General features: G+C 37.2%; 1 protein-coding gene across 2 annotated transcripts in view; it reads left to right on the top strand.

Annotated features, from left to right (window-relative positions):
- The window catches only part of Smc6 (structural maintenance of chromosomes 6), a 61,254-nt gene that overhangs the window by 11,064 nt on the left and 29,869 nt on the right, over window positions 1-20,321 (top strand). For both annotated transcript variants that reach the window (XM_085690856.2, XM_048439711.3), the window contains exons 4-15: window positions 377-482; window positions 5,293-5,429; window positions 5,975-6,036; window positions 7,689-7,769; window positions 8,505-8,606; window positions 10,358-10,477; window positions 10,579-10,677; window positions 15,471-15,617; window positions 16,005-16,093; window positions 16,264-16,428; window positions 16,888-17,066; window positions 17,686-17,890. In XM_085690856.2, the coding sequence (XP_085546982.1) occupies window positions 377-482; window positions 5,293-5,429; window positions 5,975-6,036; window positions 7,689-7,769; window positions 8,505-8,606; window positions 10,358-10,477; window positions 10,579-10,677; window positions 15,471-15,617; window positions 16,005-16,093; window positions 16,264-16,428; window positions 16,888-17,066; window positions 17,686-17,890 (1,492 nt within the window). The remainder of the gene's footprint in view (window positions 1-376; window positions 483-5,292; window positions 5,430-5,974; window positions 6,037-7,688; window positions 7,770-8,504; window positions 8,607-10,357; window positions 10,478-10,578; window positions 10,678-15,470; window positions 15,618-16,004; window positions 16,094-16,263; window positions 16,429-16,887; window positions 17,067-17,685; window positions 17,891-20,321) is intronic.

Raw genomic sequence — 20,321 nt, 5'->3', positions numbered from 1 at the left:
TTGCTGGGAATTGAACTCAGGACCTCTGGAAGAAGTCAGTGCTCTTAACCTCTGAGCCATCTCTCCAGCCCGGTAATTGTTAGTTTGATGCACTAAGACAATAGACTGAGTTTCGGGTTGGAAAGATTGTAACCATTTTTCTCCTTTCTTATTGTGGGTACAAAATTGGTATTGAAATGTATGAGTTTTTCCTACTGGTGATAGTGAGGTAGTTGTTGATGGGGAACGTTCCTTAGTTTACCACCTTAGCACTGGAAGAAAATTATAATTGTATTTGTAACATTTTACAAATGTTGAGACAGATTCGGCCATCTTTTTGAATGAAGTTATAAAGTCAGCATTTTATCTTTATGAATTTTTTAATGTGTTTCTTTAGGTGGAAAGAGTGCTGTGCTCACCGCTCTCATAGTTGGTCTTGGTGGAAAAGCAGTTGCTACTAATAGAGGATCCTCTTTAAAAGGTTTTGTAAAAGCTGGACAGAAGTAAGTGTTCTCTGCTGATCTTTTATTCTCTAGTAAGAAGCACACTTTAGAACCCTGGAGAGCGGGTGTCTCCAAGGAGATGTTTCAGATATTAGTCCTTCGTCCTGCCCTTGTTGCCAATATGGCCTTCTGCTTCCTTTTATCATCTGGGCAGATAGCCTGTGTTACTTAGTACTGTGCACCTTCCATTTAAACTTGCTATTTTTAAGGGAGAAATGGCAGCAACAAATTTGTAACATGAGGGCCGGGCTTGTTGGGATTTTGGTCCTGCCCTGTTCCCTAGCCGTTTGGTCCCAGAGAAAATCACACAGAGAGTCTACATTAGGTTATAAACTGATTGGCCCATTAGCTCAGGCTTCGTATTAGCTCTTCTAACTTATATAGCCCATTATTCTTGTCTATATTAACCACATGGCTCGGTACCTTTTTCAGCGGGACAGGTCACATCTTGCTTTTTAGGTGATCTGGGCAGGACTGGGGAAAGAACTTCCTTCTTCCCAGAATGCTCCTGCTCTCATTGCCCCACCTTTACTTTCTGTCTGGTTGTCCCACCTATACTTTCTGCCTGGCCACAATCAGCGTTTATTTAAAACATTGATTGACAGAATACAGAAAATGCTCCTCAGCATCAAATTTATGTATTTTTTAGACAAATATTTATTAAATATATATCTTTGTGGGTTTTTGCTTAAACTTCGTATCAGCAATCTTACTAACATGATAGGGATGAGAGCAAAGTCAGTGTTGAGCCAACTTGTTCTGTGCAGAATTTCTTTCTTTAGCTTTCTGTGACTCCTAGAAAAGTATCCTATCTCTGGCTGTTTCTCTTAGTGAATATGAGTTTAGGATCACAGTCACACGTATACTGTCTGGACCCTTGATGAGCAGTCATGGTACTGCCTTGTAGGTTAACATTCATACTACTTTGTATTTGTTTTGAAATAGAATTCTGTGTAGCATAGACTGTCCTTTAACTTGTTATATAACGGAGGCTGGTCTCGAACTTCCTGTCCTTTTACCTCTGCCTTCCCAGTGCTGGAATTTTGTGTTCAGTTGTGTCTGGCTTTATTCCTATTTCTGTTAGACATTGTTTTTGTATAACTTAACAGTTGTCTAATTTTACGTCCTTGCTGTTGGAGCCTTTTGTCTGCTGACAACCCTTTTCTAGGGAGTCAGGATGGTGTTGTCCACCCTCCTGCTGCTTCTGCTTTCCCTTCTGTTAGACAAGGACTGTGCAGCATTCCCAGTTCCTCTTGTTCTTTTCACTGCCCAGGTGTTGTGTGATGTTTTCCTCTTTTGGCTTTTTGTTTGTTGCTCTTTTGGGGAGGCTGCCAGTCAGCTCCCAAATAAATTACATGGAGCCTTATTATTTCTTATGAATGCTCCTCCTTAGGTTGGCTTATTTCTTGCCATCTTTTCCTAAGATCTACCTTTTGCCTCTAGGCTTTTATCTTTCTTACTTCTGTACTTTCCTCTTACTCCATGGGTGGCTGTCTGTCTGTCTGACCCCTGACATCCTTCTCCCCTTTCCTTATTGCTCCTCTTCCTTGTTTCTCCTTTTATGTATACTTTCTACCTGTCAGGCCCGCCCATCCTTGCTCCTGCCTTGCTCTTGGCCGTTCAGCCCTTTATTAGACCATTAGGTGTTTTAGATTAGACAGGCAAGGAATCACAGCTTCACAGAGTTAAACAAATGCAGTATAAACAAAAGCAACACACCTTAAAATAATATTCCCCAACACCCAAGATACCCTCTAGAAGGGTCTTAGGTTCTCATAATAATGCCCAGCTTTTGTTTCATTCTCTTACATTGTGTAGCTAGTGATTTTATTGAATGGAAACTTTAATAATTGATACTAATACTTGACAGAACAGGATCCAGATTTCTATTTGTTCTCTCCATTTTTCTCTTTATTTTAATACATAAACAAAGAGTAGGAATAATACAAATGAAGAATGCCTGTTTTTTTTAATTACATATTGCTGAAGAACTTAGGAATTTTAACCTTAATTCAGGATTCCCAGTTGATAGAAAAGAAGAAAAGGTACACAGGAAATCATTTCCCATCCTAGCTGAGAAAAAAACTATTTGATGACAGTTTTTTAGTATAGTTTTTGCTTTTACTTATCTTACTGAAATTCTGTCCCAACAAATATTTCTGTTGGCCTCCTTCTCTGAATATGATGTCTTTAGGATAACTTCCAGACCAGACATAGTAGGCTACTAGGGGACAAGAGTATAATTTCAGATACAGTCAGAGTGGAGTAGCCCGTCTGCAGGAGTAAGAATCATTAAAAAGCTAAGACGGTTTTATGGATACTAAATACATCACAGAGAGTGGAAGAAAAAATGAGAACTTTTGATGAGGTTGTTTGTTTTTGAGACAGGGTCTCACTGTGTAGCCCCGGCTGGCTAGAACTTGCTGTGTAGACCAGGCTGGCCTCAAGCTTACGGAGACCAGGTGCTTAGATTAAAGGCATGTGTCAACAGTTCTGGCTAGCAATACATTTATTAAAGGCTCTTTTAGCTTTATTTAAAGAACGGTTACTAAAGCTACATTGTGGCCCATACCTGTAATCTTGGCACTGAGGAGACAGAGACATGATGTTTGCTATATTTCCAAGCCAGCCTGGACCAGTTCAGCAAGGGCTGTTTAGTTAAATTGGTTTCCCAAAACAAATTATTTACTGTTGTTACCTCTGCTTATGATATATACATGTTCCCTCTTGAGGCAATTATCCTTGAAAATCAGTTGTTGTATAAGCTAGTAGTTTCTAAACTATAGTTAGGATATGTCTTAAGAAATTTTTGCTTGTGTCTCAGTACTTCCCAAATTGAGAAGATAGGTTAACATATTTAACATAAAATGTCTCATGAAAAAACATTGGCTAGTTTAAGGAAGCCAGTCAAACACTCAGTCACTTTCTATATAGTTAGAATGGCTGTTTTAAAGCATTGGGATTCTGCTTAGGGTTTTGCACTTCAACTAATAAAACTTAGTTTTTTTCTAGTTCCAGTTTTTCTTTATCCTTTTGTAATGACAAGTAAGTGAATAAAATGTAATTGATAGTGAAAGTGTAAAATTAAAAATTACTGAACTTTTATTACATTGGTTCTTACCCTGTGGGTTGATTGCTTTGGAGTTGAACGAATGACCCTTTTATATGGGTCACCTAAGAACATTGGAAAATGTAGATATTTACATTACAGTTCGTAACAGTAGCAAAATTACAGTCATGAAATAGCAATGAAAATAATTTTATAGTTGGGGGTCATCACAGCATGAAGAACTGCATTTAAAAGTTGCAGCATTAGGGTGGCTAATAAATAATAGAAATAATAAAATAGTTGGGACCATTAATTTAAAAGTATTAGATGTTATTTCAGACCTAATTTTCTTTTTGTGTGGCTACTTTGTTGTGTGTATCTTTGTAGTGCCTTCTTTGATTCTCCTCTACCATCCTTTCGGTCTTTGTTTTCTTTAGACAGTGTTTCTCTGTAGCCCTGGCCGCCCTGGAACTTGCTATGTAAGCCAGGCTGACCTCGAACTCACACAGATCTGCGTGCTTCTGCCTCCTGAGTGCTGGGTTTAAAGGCGTGCTCCACCAGTCCCTTTTCTTGGTTGGTTCTGCCTCACTGTGTGTTAGTTTCCTTCCCCGTCTCTTTGTGATAACTGAGTATGTGACTTTGATCTGTGGGGTTTGTGTTCTATGTCTCACTCCTCATCTTACTCTTGGCCACCCAGACTCCTGCGTGCAGGTGTTAGTAATGCTTTAGTTGGGTGTGTGTGAAGGAAGTGAGTTTGTCTGTCTTTGATTCTGTGACTGGGGTACATGGTTCTTTTGTCAGTTGGCTAGGTTCACATCTTGAGAGCTCCTGCAGGTTTCATCATCTCACCAGGTTGGTTTCGCTGTTGAGACCTCAAAACTGTAGCTCTAATGAACCATCATTTTTTGGTTTGATCATGTTAATATTTTAATTAAGAAAAATGGCCGGGCGGTGGTGGCGCATGCCTTTAATCCCAGCACTCGGGAGGCAGAGGCAGGTGGATCTCTGTGAGTTCGAGGCCAGCCTGGTCTACAAGAGCTAGTTCCAGGACAGGCACCAAAAACTACAGAGAAACCCTGTCTCGAAAATCCAATAAAAAAAAGAGAAAAAGAAAAATGTATTTTAGATTTGCAACAGAAGTGTTGCGAAGATGCTATAGTGTTTCTTCTATATTTCTCACACAGCTTCCTGTACTGTTGATTAGGGGTCCCTAAGATGTCTTTAACTAAGACATCTGTGTAATTCACATTAGTGGAGTCTTCACTGAAGTGTGGCTTATTTTTCTAAACTTGAATTTTAAGAGTGATTGTTCCATGCAGATTTACATACATTTAGCCTAATTTTTGGAGATGTAGGTATAGACTGATAGGTGACTAAGTGCATCTTACAAAGAGGAGGATGGGAGTATGTACAGCAAATGTTGATGTGTCAGTCAACATCTGTAGGGCACAGGGAAGCTCATCTTGAACATTTTCTCTGCATTTCCTGTAAATGTTAAGGGATGGAGTTTATTGACAGATTCACTAGAAATTTGTCCAAGATTTCATTTAAATAGTTTTGTATGACAAAGCATTAGTATTTTGCTCACATGAATCAGGAAATGCTTCCTGCTTTTACTCTCAGCTTTAGTTTTAACATATGTGATAGAATATGACCCTTAACTAACATGTTAATCAGATTGAATAGTGGACTTGAAAATTGCTGTAATCTAACATATTGCATTGTGTCATCATGTAACTCAAGTTCACCTCATTGTTTCAGCTCAGCAGACATCTCAATAACGTTAAGGAACAGAGGTGATGATGCCTTCAGGGCAAATGTCTATGGCGACTCCATAGTTGTGCAGCAACACATTAGTGTGGACGGAAGTCGATCTTACAAACTAAAAAGTGAAAAAGGTTTGTTGGTTTCCTTGTTTCTTATAAAATATTAGTCAATAGTTAAAAGTTCTTATGATTGTCCCTGTGATATCGTCCTAGGCTTTTGAAGCCTCATTTAGTAACCTGCTTGGTTACTCAATACATATAGTATTTGTGTATATTACTTAGTTGTTATAGGACATAAAGTCAACACCATGTAACAGAATTAATTTGAAGTAGGCTCTGTCATTTTGTTTTTAACTGTGGGTATCCTTTCTTCCCCTTGACTTTTACAGCTTAGAGCTAGAAGGTAGGAAAGGGCTTGAAGGGGAGGTGAGTGTTCAGTTATTGAGAAGATACTGTCTGGTTCCCACAGGAAGACACATGCGCTGTTCTAACACGTGCTTTTTTTTCCCTACTCTCTATTTGATATAATGACTTATGTCACTCTGAAACTACGTGTGCTTACTGGTATTTTTGTTGTTGTTGACCTGATAAATGTGCTCAATATTTGCATTTTATAGATAATTGTACCTTTTCCCTGTATTTCACAAGGAGTCTGGTCTTTGTGTTTTTATAATCAGGCACCGTGGTTTCTACTAAGAAGGAAGAGCTCATTGCAATTCTTGATCATTTTAACATCCAGGTAATTGCTATATTTCTTTTTCAGATTAATTAATGAAGCTATCATTTTGTTGGTGTGATTTTTGCCTTTGACATGCATATAAGTAAATAAGGTTGCTTCATGGTAAATTGATAAGAATATGTGTGCTCCATTTTTAGTGCATTGGTTTTGTTAGCATAGTCAATATCTTGTTAAAATTTATTTTAATAATATAAAATTTCTGTGCAGTATAGGGACTCGCAGGTCTCATTTTCAAGAAGTCAGATATAATTAAGGTCTAGGGAAGCACAGTGAAACATGTTTCTTGCTTCCTTCCTCTTCTTTCCTTTTGAAATACAGACTCACAGTGTAGCTCTGGCTGGCCTGGAACTCGCTCTGTCGATCAGACTGTCTGAGATCTTTCTGTCTGCCTCCCCACCCAAGTGCTGGAGTTAAAGATGAGCGCCGTCACACTGAACTGTAAGCATTTTTGAAAGCAATAAGAAAGCACCAGCATTCACTTAAAGAAGGTGTTTTTAAAAACGTTGTTTTACTTAAAAATTGGACAGTTGTCACTTTAATGTTGAAAATGAAAAGTGTCACTTTCTTTTATTAGTTCTGTATAATTAACCTGTATTATTTTTAGTATCATAAGTTGCTTTGTTGATAGTACCATAGTTGTTATTAAGGAAGCACTCTGAATCTTTCAAAGCAGAGTATGTAGTCAAAACTTTTTCATCTTATATATTCTGGTAGCCAATTGTATTTCTGTTTAAGCTATTATTTAAAGTGTTTGTGCTCCAAATGTTAAATGATATATTTCCATTGACTTTTCTATTGTCCTCACAAAGTTAGAAAGAGAAATCTTAAAGCACTGCTATGAGAAAACAGTACTTGCCTGATCACTGATCTGGTTACTTGATCTGATCACTTGTAACTGGACTGAACTTTGTGTATTTAAAAGCTCACTGACTGCATAATAGGGGTAAGGACAGAGTTCAGATAAGAATGTAGAAAAGCTGACTCACATGCGATGTATTTACCTACATTATCCTTTGATGTTGGTAACATTAGAACTATATGAAAGTGAAAAGCCTACTTTTTATCTTGTTGTGTGCTTGTGTGTGTGTTGGGTATGCATGTACATATGGGTGTAAGTGTTTATGTGGAAAGCCAAAGTTGACATTGGGTATCTTCAGTTGCTCACCACTTTTTTGAATTAGGTTCTCTTACTGTTCCAGAGCTTACTAATTCCAACTAGTCTAGCCAGCCAACTCTCCCTGTCTCTGTTCTCTAAGTGCTAGGGTTAAAGTTGGCTGGCTTTGCTGACTGACTTTTACATGGGTTCTGAGGGTCAGAACTTCAGTTCTCCTGCATGCATAGCAAGTGTTTTCCCCACTGAGCCATTTCTCTATCCCCTGAAAAACCCAATAAAGGCACATGAGCGTCTTCTTGAGCTTGTACCTTCTGTAGTAGAATGCTGAATGACAGTGTATTTTGGTATTGTTCCATTTTAAAGCATTATCTTGTGTTAAAAATGTATAACATTGCTTTTAGTATTTTAGTCCTAGTGCTATAAACTTGGCCTAAAGCTTAGCTTTCTTGATTGACCACTGGTCTTTTATAATGTATAGTTTGGTTTAAAGCATTAAAATGGAATATTTTCTAATGCTCTTTTAAAAAAATTCTTTCAGGTGGACAATCCAGTTTCTGTTTTAACACAAGAGATGAGCAAGCAGTTCTTACAGTCTAAAAATGAGGGAGACAAATACAAAGTAAGAGAATAAACTAAATACAAACCTACCTAAGGTCATGTTTTCGGACACATAGAAACTGCTCAGATAATGGGTACTGAGAATTTTTTTTTCCCTTCAGAATCACCCACTTAAAGTAATATTGTAAAATGGTTTTAAACATTGCCAAGTAAGATGTAGGTATTGCTTTTTGATAGATCTTTATATTTTTAATTTGACTTTTCATTCTTAAAGAATAGATTTTTTTTCAAATAACCTTTAAGAAAATACATTGGAATGAATTGGCCACGTATAACCTAATAACAAACTTTAAACCATTTAAAACTTTAAAGCTAAAGAATTATTTGATTACTACTAAAACTTAGTGTATAATCTTCTGAATGCACTTTGATACTTCCTATTCTAGAAATTTTAGATTCATTCAATCAAAGATAGGAATGTAATGTCATTTTTACTTTGAAAGTAGAATGTATGAAAATACAGGAATTCTTTTTTAAATTTCCAAATTGTATTATTTTCATGCTTAAAGGTATTTTTTTCATGAGGTATTAGGAGCTTTTATAGTTGACTGTGCAGATGTAACAGATTTAGTAATTTTAATGTAAAATAGAATATGTTCTCTGTGTTTATGTATATGTGCTTACATTTTTTAATGCTTTTTATGTACTTGATTTAAGATTTTGTGGACTATTTTTTTTTTTTTTGGTACAGAAGAGCCTAGGAAGTCTAAGTGTACTTTTCTTTTTGTTGGTATAGTTCTTCATGAAAGCAACCCAGCTTGAGCAGATGAAGGAGGATTATTCATATATTATGGAAACAAAAGAAAGAACAAAGGAGCAGATAAATCAAGGAGAAGAGGTTTGTAAATGCTGTAAATGGTTTTGATGGGAGCTCAGTTCCTAGATTACTTAAGCTAAAAGTATCAAAATTCCTGTGTATAAATCCATGTCTTCCTAAAATGAATGACATTTTTTAGCACACTAAATTATATGACATTTAATTTTTATAATTAGGGAATTAATTTTGTTTTGTAATAATGGATGTGTGTGTCTTTTTTCATCTTTTAGATTAAACTAGAAGATAAGGCTGTATCTTACCTCTCATATCCCTTGTTGTATGACTAATTGGTTGTACAAGGCATCACTGATTCCCACTATAAGTATTTTAGAAATGTTACATAACATATATTTTGTTGAGTATAAGCCGCAAGCTGACGATAAACCTGGTATGTCTCTATAGTAGGTGACTGATCACACCAGCAGGATAGTGGCCTTTAGGCATCCAGTGGCTTGTAAGCTGTTGTAGCACCGTACCTTACAGGCCAAATTGTTGTAATCTTTGAATTTTTAAATAACTTCTACCAGTCATGCCCTGTTTCAGTCTGTTTTAAACAAAAATTTGACTTGCTTTTATATGTTATCTAATGGGATTACCGAGTAGGAAGTTGGTTCTATAAATTAGAAACATCGGAGTAAAATCTGATGTTGATAACATTTTTTTAGTCCGAATACATAATATATTTTATTTAGATCACTAGAAGAGCAGGAAAGGCAGACCCAAGTCTGAACTATGAGAGGAAACCGTATAAGACAAAGCAAGAGAGATTTGAGAAGTGGTTATGGCTGAGAGATGTAGAAATTGACAGGACTTCTCAGTATATTACGTTGCAGAGTCTTCACAGATGTTTATGGCAGGTCAAGTTTCAGTAGGGAGAAAACAGGCGCCGGATCTGTAGAGTTAGGAAGTGGAGTAGATACAGGTAGTTTTCACGAAACTCCGTGAGAACGGAGAAATGAGATTATCGGATCCAAGACAGGTAGGGGATAGAGATGACCTTTTAGATAACCAGCAGTCCCTGTGGATAGCTACTTTAGAATGCTGAAAATTGTTGAGTGATTCCCTCTGCTGACTTTCATAACCTCAGAAGGCAAAGGCAGGGAGCATTAGTGAAGAAATCAGGAGGCAGGAAAAGTAAGTTTGGAAGGATTTCAAAGTAGATTGAAATAATCTTAGCTAAGGGAAGGTAAATTGGATTGGAAAGGGAATCAGTAAGATTACAGTATTGAGGCTTGATTGAATATAGAAAATGTGAATGAAGGGAACCATCCACATAGGTGTAAAGAACATGAGCTCTGGGAGCCACTTAATACCTTGTTCTAATGACATATTTTGTATTTGTTTCATTCATTATTAAAAGAAAGTTAGGACTTGTTTGATTGGGGGAATACATTCTTTGTCTTTCCGGTATCTTGGGTACTTGTTATGTTTTATCTGGAAGATTAGGCTTGTCTAGCCTTTGGAGAGGAATTAAGAGTTAGAAATATTTAGATAGGGAATTAAGCAGGAAATGAAAGGAAGCTTGAGGACTTGTGTGATCTTGAACCTGTCATACTTTACTCATAATAGTTGATCATTTCTATAGTGCAGAACTTAGCAAAATTATTGTACTTAGCACAAGTGTACCAAAAGACTAAAGTCTTTTTATTTTTACTTTAATTATTCCATTTTTTAGCAAGCGTTTGTGTGATACTAGTTGAGGCCTTATCTAAATAACATATTTACTGAGTATTTCCTTCTGATGTTTATAAAAATAATTTTTTTCTTTTAAGCGACTTACTGAACTAAAGCGCCAGTGTTTGGAGAAAGAGGAACGTTTTCAAAATATTGCTGGTTTAAGTACAATGAAGACTAACTTAGAGTATTTGAAACATGAAATGGCTTGGGCAGTGGTAATTTTCACTTTTGTTCATTTATATTCATTTGTAACATTTATAACTTTTTTAATTCATAAATGTTTTTTGTAATAATTTTGTATATGATTACATTTCAGGTCAATGAAATTGAAAAACAGTTAAATGCTATTCGAGATAATATCAAAATTGGTGAAGAGCGTGCTGCCAAACTTGATAGGAAAATGGAAGAACAGCAGGTACTAAGAGGTTCTTACAAGGATATAATCAGTTAGGTCATGAGACTACTGATGTTGGTTTTGATCTACAAACCGTCTGTATATTATCTATACTTAAGTCTGTTAAATTTGAACCAGTTTTGTACTTTTCCAAAGATTATATATAGCAGCTTTTTTGAAACAGACCTGTATTTGTCTATAATAATTCTGTCTGAGCCTTGACTGTTGACTTCTCATGCATGTGGACAGTAGGATTTTGTAAAGGAGTTGAAACATAAAACACATGAGAGAAAGAGAGATACTGAAGTAATTGTCGGTAGATTCATATTGAAGTGAAGTATTAGTGAACCGAAGACACTAGAAGTGAGAACAGTGTCTGGAGAAACTTCAGGGTGCTATGATTTGTGATCCAGAATCTAGATTTCCTATTTGTCAAGTTTGTATTAGATAACTTGTTAGGGTTGTTCAAGTATAGGTCCGTGATATTTAGTATATTAACTGTTGAGCTGTACATACAGCTTCCTGCACTGTCGTGCCGAAGTGGAACTTAATGTAGGAAGGCCGCTTGTTCATTTCCCAGCCGCCCAGACTCCCAAAATAACCACACAGAAACTGTATTAAATTACTGCTTGGCCTCTTAGCTCTAGCTTCTTATTGGCTAGCTCTTGCATCTTAATTTAACCCATTTCTATTAATCTGTATATCGCTACGTGGCTTACTGTCAAGGTTCCGGCTCATCCCCCTACGGCCACATGGCATCTCCCCGACTCTGTCTTCTTTCTCCCAGCGTTCAGTTTATTTTTCCCCGCCTAGTCCTATTCTGCTATGTGCAGACCCAAGACAGTTTCTTTATTCATTAACCGATAAAAGCAACACATAGACTGAAGGACCTCCCTCACCAGGAACTCGTAGCTCCTTTGATCTTTGTAGGTAGAGCTTCTTACAACTTCTCCACACCTAACCCTTTATCACGTGTATGTAGGTACGTAAAATACGTTTGTAAATCAAACATTTACTGATAGTAAATCATAAAGGAATTTTCGTTTGTTTTTTGGGACAAGGTTTTCCAATGTAGCCATTGCTATCCTGGAACTAGACCAGGCTGGCCTTGAAGTCAGAGATTCTCCTGTCTCTGCCTCTTCAATGCTGGGATTAAAGCACGTGCCACCGTTGCCTGGCAAAGGAATTTAACATAATCCTTTCTGAACATAAAATTTTACCTTAAAGACTAGCGCAAATTTGTATAATAGTAAGATGGGTGGGGTTTTTTTGGTTTGTTTTTTATTTTTTACCTAAGTAATTAAATCTTTAGCTTTGCATTTGGTACTGTGCTACATACATCTTTAATGTTTTCTTCAGCTCTGTATTTGATGCTGTGCTACATATTTTTAGTGTTTTCTTCAGAGTTGATGTCTTAGTTTTATCAGTGCTGAGAATGCCACTTTATATAAATACATAGTACAAAGTACAATATGAGTAAAAAGTAGCAGAAAGCGTTTTAGAAGGCTCATTTCAGAAATTTTTGGAAATACTGTTCTAATCTCAAGGGATTTTTTAAACAATGTTTTGTTTTTGGAAACGGGATTTCTCTGTGTACCCCTGGGTGTCCTGGAATTCTCTCTGTAGACTAGGCTGCCCTTGAATTCAGAAATCCTTCTGCCTCTACCTCCCGGGTGCGGAGATTAAAGGTGTGTGCCACCATGCCTGGTTTAAGCAATGTTCTGATGGTTTGTCGTTTTTTATGGAACTGGAGTCAGAAACTCAGAGCAGTTTTTAAAAGCAAGCACCTTAACACAGTAATAATCTAGAGATACAATAACTTGATATAAGCTATAGAATGATGGAAAGAAAATATTAATGTCTTTGTTCTCCTTAATTAAGCCATTATGTTGCTCTAACTTTATGTATACAGTAACAATACTTCAGTTTGTAACATAAAACTCTTCAGACCTGAGCTGAGGTATAATTTAGACAGTGTGGGTGTTTATGTGACGTAATGGTGTATATAGTGCAAAGTGCTCATATTGTGTTCAGAACCAAGCCTGCGGTGAAGGTGCATGATACAGCACGGGCAAGTACTGCCAGGAACACCTTAAATTCATTATGCATTTTGTTCATTCGGGAGGATTTTACTATTAAAACATTAATTTTTTGGACTCACATTCTATTACATGCTGTCACATGGGGTACAGTTCAACTTAAGAAGTAGTGCTTTATAAGAAGGCCCTCATCCTACTCTGTCATTTTGGACTACTTCTGTCTGGCTCTTCCACATCCTACTCTGTGTCGTCATGGATTACTTACTTCTGGTTCTTCCACACCCTACTCTGTGTGTCGTTGTGATTTGTGTCTGGCCCTTACTGATCCTATTCTCTCGTTGTAGATTGCTTACTTCTTAGTATTTTATTCTCCCCTTTGCTTAAGGAATTTCTGCCCCAAGCATCTTGAAATTTAGGATGTAATCTTCCCCAGCTTACTGCTTCTTCCCTGTCTTCAAAGCAACAGATGCCTTTACTTTAAGGGTTCTATTGTTGATCCGTCTATGGAAAGATAGTAGCAGTGAATAGTGTATTTGCCTTGACATCTCTAGGCGAGGATTCTCATTCCCTCTTCAGGTAAGAAGTGGAAGTTCAACCCTTGCCACCGTTCTCACCTCAAATTTTGTTTCTGACATAATAGCCTAAAATTTTTTCTCGAAATATTTTTATCCTCTTTGCCATACTTCTCAGATTGTTGTAGAAAAAGTTCTTAAGTACTTTCCTTAAGAAATACTTCCCAGTCTAATAATGGAACCTAATTTGGGTAATAGGTGCTCATCTCTTTTCAAAAGCTAGTAGTTTTGAAGAAAGCTATAGAACTCTCTTCTGTGTAAGCATTTGGTATTTCTGTAGTAAAAGTTTAAACTTTTGGAGGGTAAGGACTATCTTATAGTGATAGTTATATCCTTCCTACCATTTATCTTTTTAAATTTATTTCTATGGGTGTTTTTCCTACTTGTGTGCTTGGTGCCCATGGAGGCCTGAAGAAGTTGTTGGAGCCCCTTGAACTGAAGGGGTTTTGAGCTGCCATGTGACTTCAGGGAATCGAACCTAAACTCTCTGTAAGAGCAGCAGGTGTTCTTAAACTGCTGAGCCATCTGTCCAATCCCCTTCCTAACCTTTTTTTCCCCCCCAAGACAGGGTTTCTCAGTGTAGCTTTGTAGTTTGTAGCCTGTCCTAGCACTTGCTCTGTAGACCAGGCAGGCTTCGAACTCACAGAGATCCACCTGCCTCTGCTCTGCCTTCCTATCATTTTTTATGCAGCACTTTTAATATGACTTTATTATTGTTTGTAGACTGACTTTTGAATAGAAGGTTTCTGATGAAATAATATATCATACAAACTTTGAATTTTTGTTAACTTGATAACAATTTTTAGCCAGACAATGGTGGCTCATGCCTTTTAGCCCGGTACTTGGGAGATAGAGGCAGGTGGATCTCTGAGTTCAATGCCAGCTTGGTTTACAGAGTGAATTCCAGGACAGCCAGGACTACACAGAGAAACCCTGTCTTGAAAAACAAACAAACAAAAGAACAACAACAAAAAGGAAACCATTCGTTACCACATCATCCTTAGTTGCTTGCCTTGTTTTTCCTTTCCCTTCTTTAGTGTCTTCCTCGTCTACCAAGCTCTAATTTTGTATTCTTCTTGTTTTATTGTCTCCAGTGTTGGATTACAGGTGTGAGCCCCCGGACCCAGGTGTCTTTGTTAAGCTCCAAGGTCAGAGCTGAGGGTGTAATGCTAACATGTTGATCCTTTATAGAGGAATTTTGCTCGCTCCTGTTTTAAATGACACCTCCCTCCTTCCCGTCCTTCTAACTCATCCCTGTTGTCATTGTCTCATTCTGGTCCCGTAAGACTTTAGATTTGTTTTATTATTCAAACTTTTCCTATAAATTTCCTGCCACCTTGCCTTCAACAAGTTTGAAGATAATCAGATACCAAGATGTAGATTTATACATTATCTTTACTTTAGAGGATTGAGTTATAATCTATGGATTATGGAATATAAAGCTTTTCTACCGATCATCTCATTTCACTTCATTGTGTTCTAAGTTGAACTTCTGTTATTTTTGATTTCTGGAGTAGATACTGATAACTCTGCACATGCTCTAGTGTCTTTTCCTAGAACTTGGACCTCAACTTATATCCAGGTACACTTTAATTAACACCCTTCCTGTTGCTAACGTAAATGCTTCTCCTTGAACCATCCTGACTTTTCATGGCATACCTACAGTTTCTTTTTCTATGTTTTTATAAGTATAGATACGATATATTCTACATGATATTCAGCTTGTGTGTATTTTGTTACATTGTGTCTTTCTTAAATCTTTTTCATTTAAAGACACTATTTCTTTGTATACTCAGGATAGCATCTATTATATAATTAAATGGGTCCAAATTGAATTATATTTTTGTATTTTATGTATGTGATTGCCTAATATCTTTTCTTTTAACTTTAAAGGCTTCATCTCATTTATTTATTTGTGTGTGTGTGTGCACGCATGTGCACATGCATGTAAACTGTGGCATCCAGAGATGCCTTGGGTCATGCCAAGAGGTCAGAGGACAGCTTAAGAGAGTCAGTTCTCTTCAGTATATTGGTTCTCAGGTTGAACTTTGGTTGTTTGGATTGACAGTGGGTGCCCTACCTGTTCAGCCCTTACCTAATATCTTGAGTAAAATTAATTTTATTGGACTGTGATTGGTCCATTTTTTTTATGTTCTTATTGTTATTGAAGAAAAATAACTAGAGTATTTTATTTTACTTAAAGGTCAGACTTAGTGATGCAGAAAAAAAGTACAAAGATATTCAAGATAAACTAGAAAAAATTAGTGAAGAGACAAATGCCCGAGCTCCGGAATGCATGGCATTGAAAACAGACGTCATTGCGAGGACGAGAGCCTTTAACGATGCCGAGGTGGGAGGATTCTTCTAAACGCAATCAGTGCTGTCTTAGCTTTTCCTTGTGTGTTATTTTTTTTTTTAAATAGTGTTTTTCTACCTGGATCAAAGTAAATATGTTTCATTCCCTCATTAAAAAAATATCGTTTCAGCCGGGCAGTAATGGTGCAGGCCTCTAATCCTGGCATTTGGGAGGCAGAGGCAGGCAGATGTCTGTGAATTTGATATTAGCCTGGTCTACAGAGTGAGTTCCAGGACAGCCAGGGCTACCCAGGGAAACCCTGCCTCAAAAAATCTAATCAAATCAAATGTTGTTTCAAGTGATCATGGGTGTGTTTCGATGGAATGTGTATGTATTTCTACGTGTTAACTAAAATCTTTTTTTTTTTTTTTTTTGGGTCAGGTTTTGTATAACCGTTACCTAAATGAATATAAAGCATTGAAGAAAGATGATGAACAGCTTTGTAAAAGAATTGAGGAGCTAAAGAAAAGGTAGTACATTAGCATGGCATTTCCAGTCTTCTCTCTGTGTAATGATTAGGCACCGTGAGTGGTGCATCTTCTGTATTGATACTAATGAAAATTCGCTACAGTGACTTCTACTTTTAAATGTTAGGATGCCTTTAGCCCATTTCCTACTTTTGTTTTATTACTCTCCTTAGCACTGATCAGTCTTTGGAACCAGAGCGCTTGGAAAGGCAACGAAGAATCTGTTGGTTGAAAGAAAAGGTACAGGCCTTGCAGGACCAGGAAAGTTCCGTCAATCAGGAGGCTGCACAGTTCGAACAAGTTATAGAAAAGGACAAACAAGAACATGTCCGGATTAAGTAAGTTTACACTTTCCACTTACTCGCATATTTGTAGTTTTGCTGTCAATATGAGGAGAAAGCAGCTCTTTTTGTGAGAGCAGTAAAGATCCTTTTGACTTGGTTTGTTTGAGTCAGATCTCACTGTGCAATGCTGACTGGCCTGGAAAGCTCAGAGTAGCCGTCTTGCTCACCTCCGAGAGCACTGCTGATAGACATGTACTCCAATTCTTTTTCTAAGACTTAAATCATGTTTTGACAGTCTGTGGGGTTCTCGGTCCATTGCTAGTGCAGCACCTGTAATGTGAGTTTTGAGGTCTGCTGGCTGCTTTTGTCTGGTAACTCAATTTGTAAATAAAATGAACCCACATTTTTTGTGTAGTAAGGTTATTGGTTTACATGGAAATATGGACACAACCCTAGTATTTTTTGTATAACTTAGTACATAATATATTTCCCTTTCCTGCTTTTATATTTTAGGAGAGAAGATTTAGATGTGAGGCATACACTGAACTATAATCAGAGACAATTAAAAGAACTGAAAGATAGTAAAACTGATCGACTGAAAAGATTTGGTCCTCATGTTCCAGCTCTGCTGGAGGCAATAGATGATGCGTACAGGCGAAGACAATTCACCCATAAGCCCATCGGCCCTTTAGGTATTGTCATTAACTTGGGTTCTTAGTTATAGGAAGATTCTGTTTAGCCATCTGGTTATGTATTAACTTTAATTGAACTAGGAGGTTTGGGCGGTGGTGTGGGACAGATAGTCTGATGTATATCGTCTTGAGTTCTTAATCCTGATCTTCCTGTCTCAGTCTCCTGAGTGCTGGGACTATAGGCATGTACTATCACTTTGGGCTCATGTTTTTTAAGCATAATGAAAAAATCACTTTAAATGCCTACCTTTTCTTTTGTCTTTTTTTAGATCTAAAACTGAGAAGAGAAAGAATTTAGGGAAAAAATATTAATCAGTTAGCCAATCTGTTACCATGAATACGTAATAAAGAGACAAAACAAAAGCAGCATTCCTCTCAGATTCGTGTGCTTCTTATAAATGTCTTCCTTCTTGTTTGTTACTTCATTTAAACACTCTGATCTCCAGTCCTCTCCTAGTTTCAGAGTCCATGCTAATGTGTTTTCATTTGTTTCTACTTAGGGTTTCAGAAACTTTTTAGTCACATTCTTCTAGGTAGTGACCTCTGTGTAGAACTATATTACTTAAATATTTATGAATCCTATAATTTTTTTATGTGTCTGTGTGTGTATCACTTTTAGGTGCTTGCATTCATCTGCGGGATCCAGAACTTGCTTTGGCCATTGAATCTTGCTTGAAAGGACTTCTGCAAGCCTATTGTTGCCATAATCATGCTGATGAGAGAGTACTTCAATCATTGATGAAAAAATTTTATCCGCCAGGGACCGCTCGGCCTCAGATAATTGTTTCTGAATTTCGGAATGAGGTATATGATGTGAGACTCAGGTAATCAGATAAATACTGTCTCTGGTTTTGCTTAATTGTGTGCACGATTAAAAGGGTATTTCACAGGATGCTTACATACCTGTTTTCCTCTCATAGGGACAGTAAAGGTGAAAGAAAATAAATGTATTATAAATGTATTGAATTCCAAGATTGAATTTTTATTCCTTGTTATCTTCACTTTCATAAATCCCTATTTCTGTTTGTTTAATAAGTCTAATGCTACCTGATTCATTTTTGAGTAAATTTGTATGCCAACATATAGTTGCCTTTGTTTCTTTCTAAGCATTAGTTAAGTTTGGATCATAAGATACAGGTGTAATTCAAATTAGGGAGTCATTAAGTTGTTGTGGTTGTTCTTCTTTCTTCTTTTTTCTTTCTTTCTTTCTTTCTTTTTTTTTTTTTTTTTTACTTTTTTGGGAGGCCAGCCACCCAGCTTCTAAATAAATTATGTGGAGTCTTAATATTACTTATAAATGCGTGGTCTTAGCTTGCCCAGTCTGTCTTTTGCCTCTGTGCTTTTCCCTTTCTCTTACTTGTGTATATCTTGCTTTCACTCTTACTCTGTGGCTGGCTGTGTGGCCACGACTGGCCCCCCTCTGTCCTCCTCTCCTTGTTCTTACTCCTCCTCTCGCTTCCCGAGCCTTCTTTTTCTTCAATTTATTTTCTCTGTTTGGAGCTCCTCCTATCCTTTCTCTTGCCTTGCTATTAGCAATTTAGCTCTTTAGTAGACCAATCAGGTCTTTTAGACGGGCAAAGTAACACAGCTTCACAGAGTTAAACAAATGCAATATAAAAGAACACAATACTTCTTTGCATCATTAAAACCAATGTTCCACAGCATAAACAAATATAACACTTCCCAAACTAATATTCCACAACATTAAGTCATGTATTAGTGAGATTTGGGAACATGGTAAATAACTAGTCCTTTAAGTAATGAATTTGTCTAAGGACAGAAACACACCTGAACTGGTGGCCTACTTGCTGATGGGGTCCAGATAGGGGAAGTTGGAAGCTGTTCTACAAAGCTGTGTGAGGGAGAATACCTTCTTGTGCCTGTTATGTTGTTTGTTTTAATGAAGTATTTATTTCATTTTTAACTAATGGGGTAGGGGGTCTTGAGGTTTGTACAGATGAGTACAGGTCCCACCGAGCTAAAAAGGGGCATTTGATTCCCTGGAGCTGGTGTTAAAGGCAGTTGTGAGCCATTTGATGTCAGTGCTGGAGTCCTCTGTAAGAACAGCAAGCACTTCAGCGCTGAGCCATCCCTCCAGCTCCCTATTAGTCCTGAACAGTTGTGAGGACTGCTTTGTGATTTGCCATGGGGCCAGGTGATGGGGAATGGCGTATCACTGCCCAGCTAACCTGGTGTTTTCCAACTGATGTGTTTCCAGAGATAGCAATATACAGCAGCTCTGACTTAGAGTATACTGTGGAAGAGTATGAAGGTGAACTAAGTTTGTGCAGTATGCTGCTAATTTTTGTGGGGGCGGATACTACAGTTCATGTGCTGAGAATGAGGGCATTGCACTGGAGTTGTAGGAGGCTCGGAAATTATGCTGTTGAAAAGTCTAAACCAACTGCTGCAAATCACTAAGGAAGTTGACTGATACTCCACTTAAGATATACAACTGTGGTAGCTGCAGGGGTTTTTGTTAATAATACGTCTTTATAGTTGTCAGTAAGAATGTCTTTATTAAGACTAAAGTAGATAAGTTTTTGAATGTGCAGGTGTGACGAGGAGAGAAGCAGCTGAGGGTACTGCTGAGAAATTTTCTCATAGAAAGTGGAGCCTGGGAGAAAATGTAGCCTGGCTTTGTAAAATATTCAGGCTTAACAGGCAGAGCCTGAGAAAAAGTTTTGGTAAGATTGAGAAATTATAGAAATTATAGTTTAATAAAACAGATGTGGGTGACAGCAAAGTCAGTGTGTTGGCATCCAGTCTAATGTGCTAAAGTATAAAGTTGTTGAAGTAGTGGACAGATCTAAATTGTAGTATTTTTATTGTTGGCTGGCTATTGATAAGATCTTTTTTGATATGATGGGAGTAGGTTTAATAATTTTTAGCTGACTTAAATGTAATGAAGGGGACTTGTGCATATGTGCATTGAAGAACTTATATAACAATGATACATTTTAATATAAAAAAACAACTATTGGAACATCAACTGTATCAGATACTTAAGGTGCATTTTATTCATTTATGAAACGATTGTTGGTGAGTGAGTTTTCGGGATCTGCTTGCCTCAGTAATGGGCTTGAAGCTATGTCCAGCTTTTTATATGAATGTGGAAGATTTGAACTCATGTCCTCATGTTTGCAGATTAAGCATTGCTGAGCCATCTCCAGATCCATTTATTCAGTGAAATAGTTATTTAACTATTTAAAATGTGTTTTTATTAACTAACTTTTATGTTTCTGTACAGTTATA

The sequence above is a fragment of the Myodes glareolus genome, chromosome 6 (genome assembly GCF_982192425.1).
Source record: "Myodes glareolus chromosome 6, mMyoGla1.1, whole genome shotgun sequence".
Classification (NCBI taxonomy): domain Eukaryota; kingdom Metazoa; phylum Chordata; class Mammalia; order Rodentia; family Cricetidae; genus Myodes; species Myodes glareolus.
The sequence above is the reverse complement of the archived record's forward strand: the minus strand, read 5'-3'. Positions and strand labels throughout refer to the sequence as shown.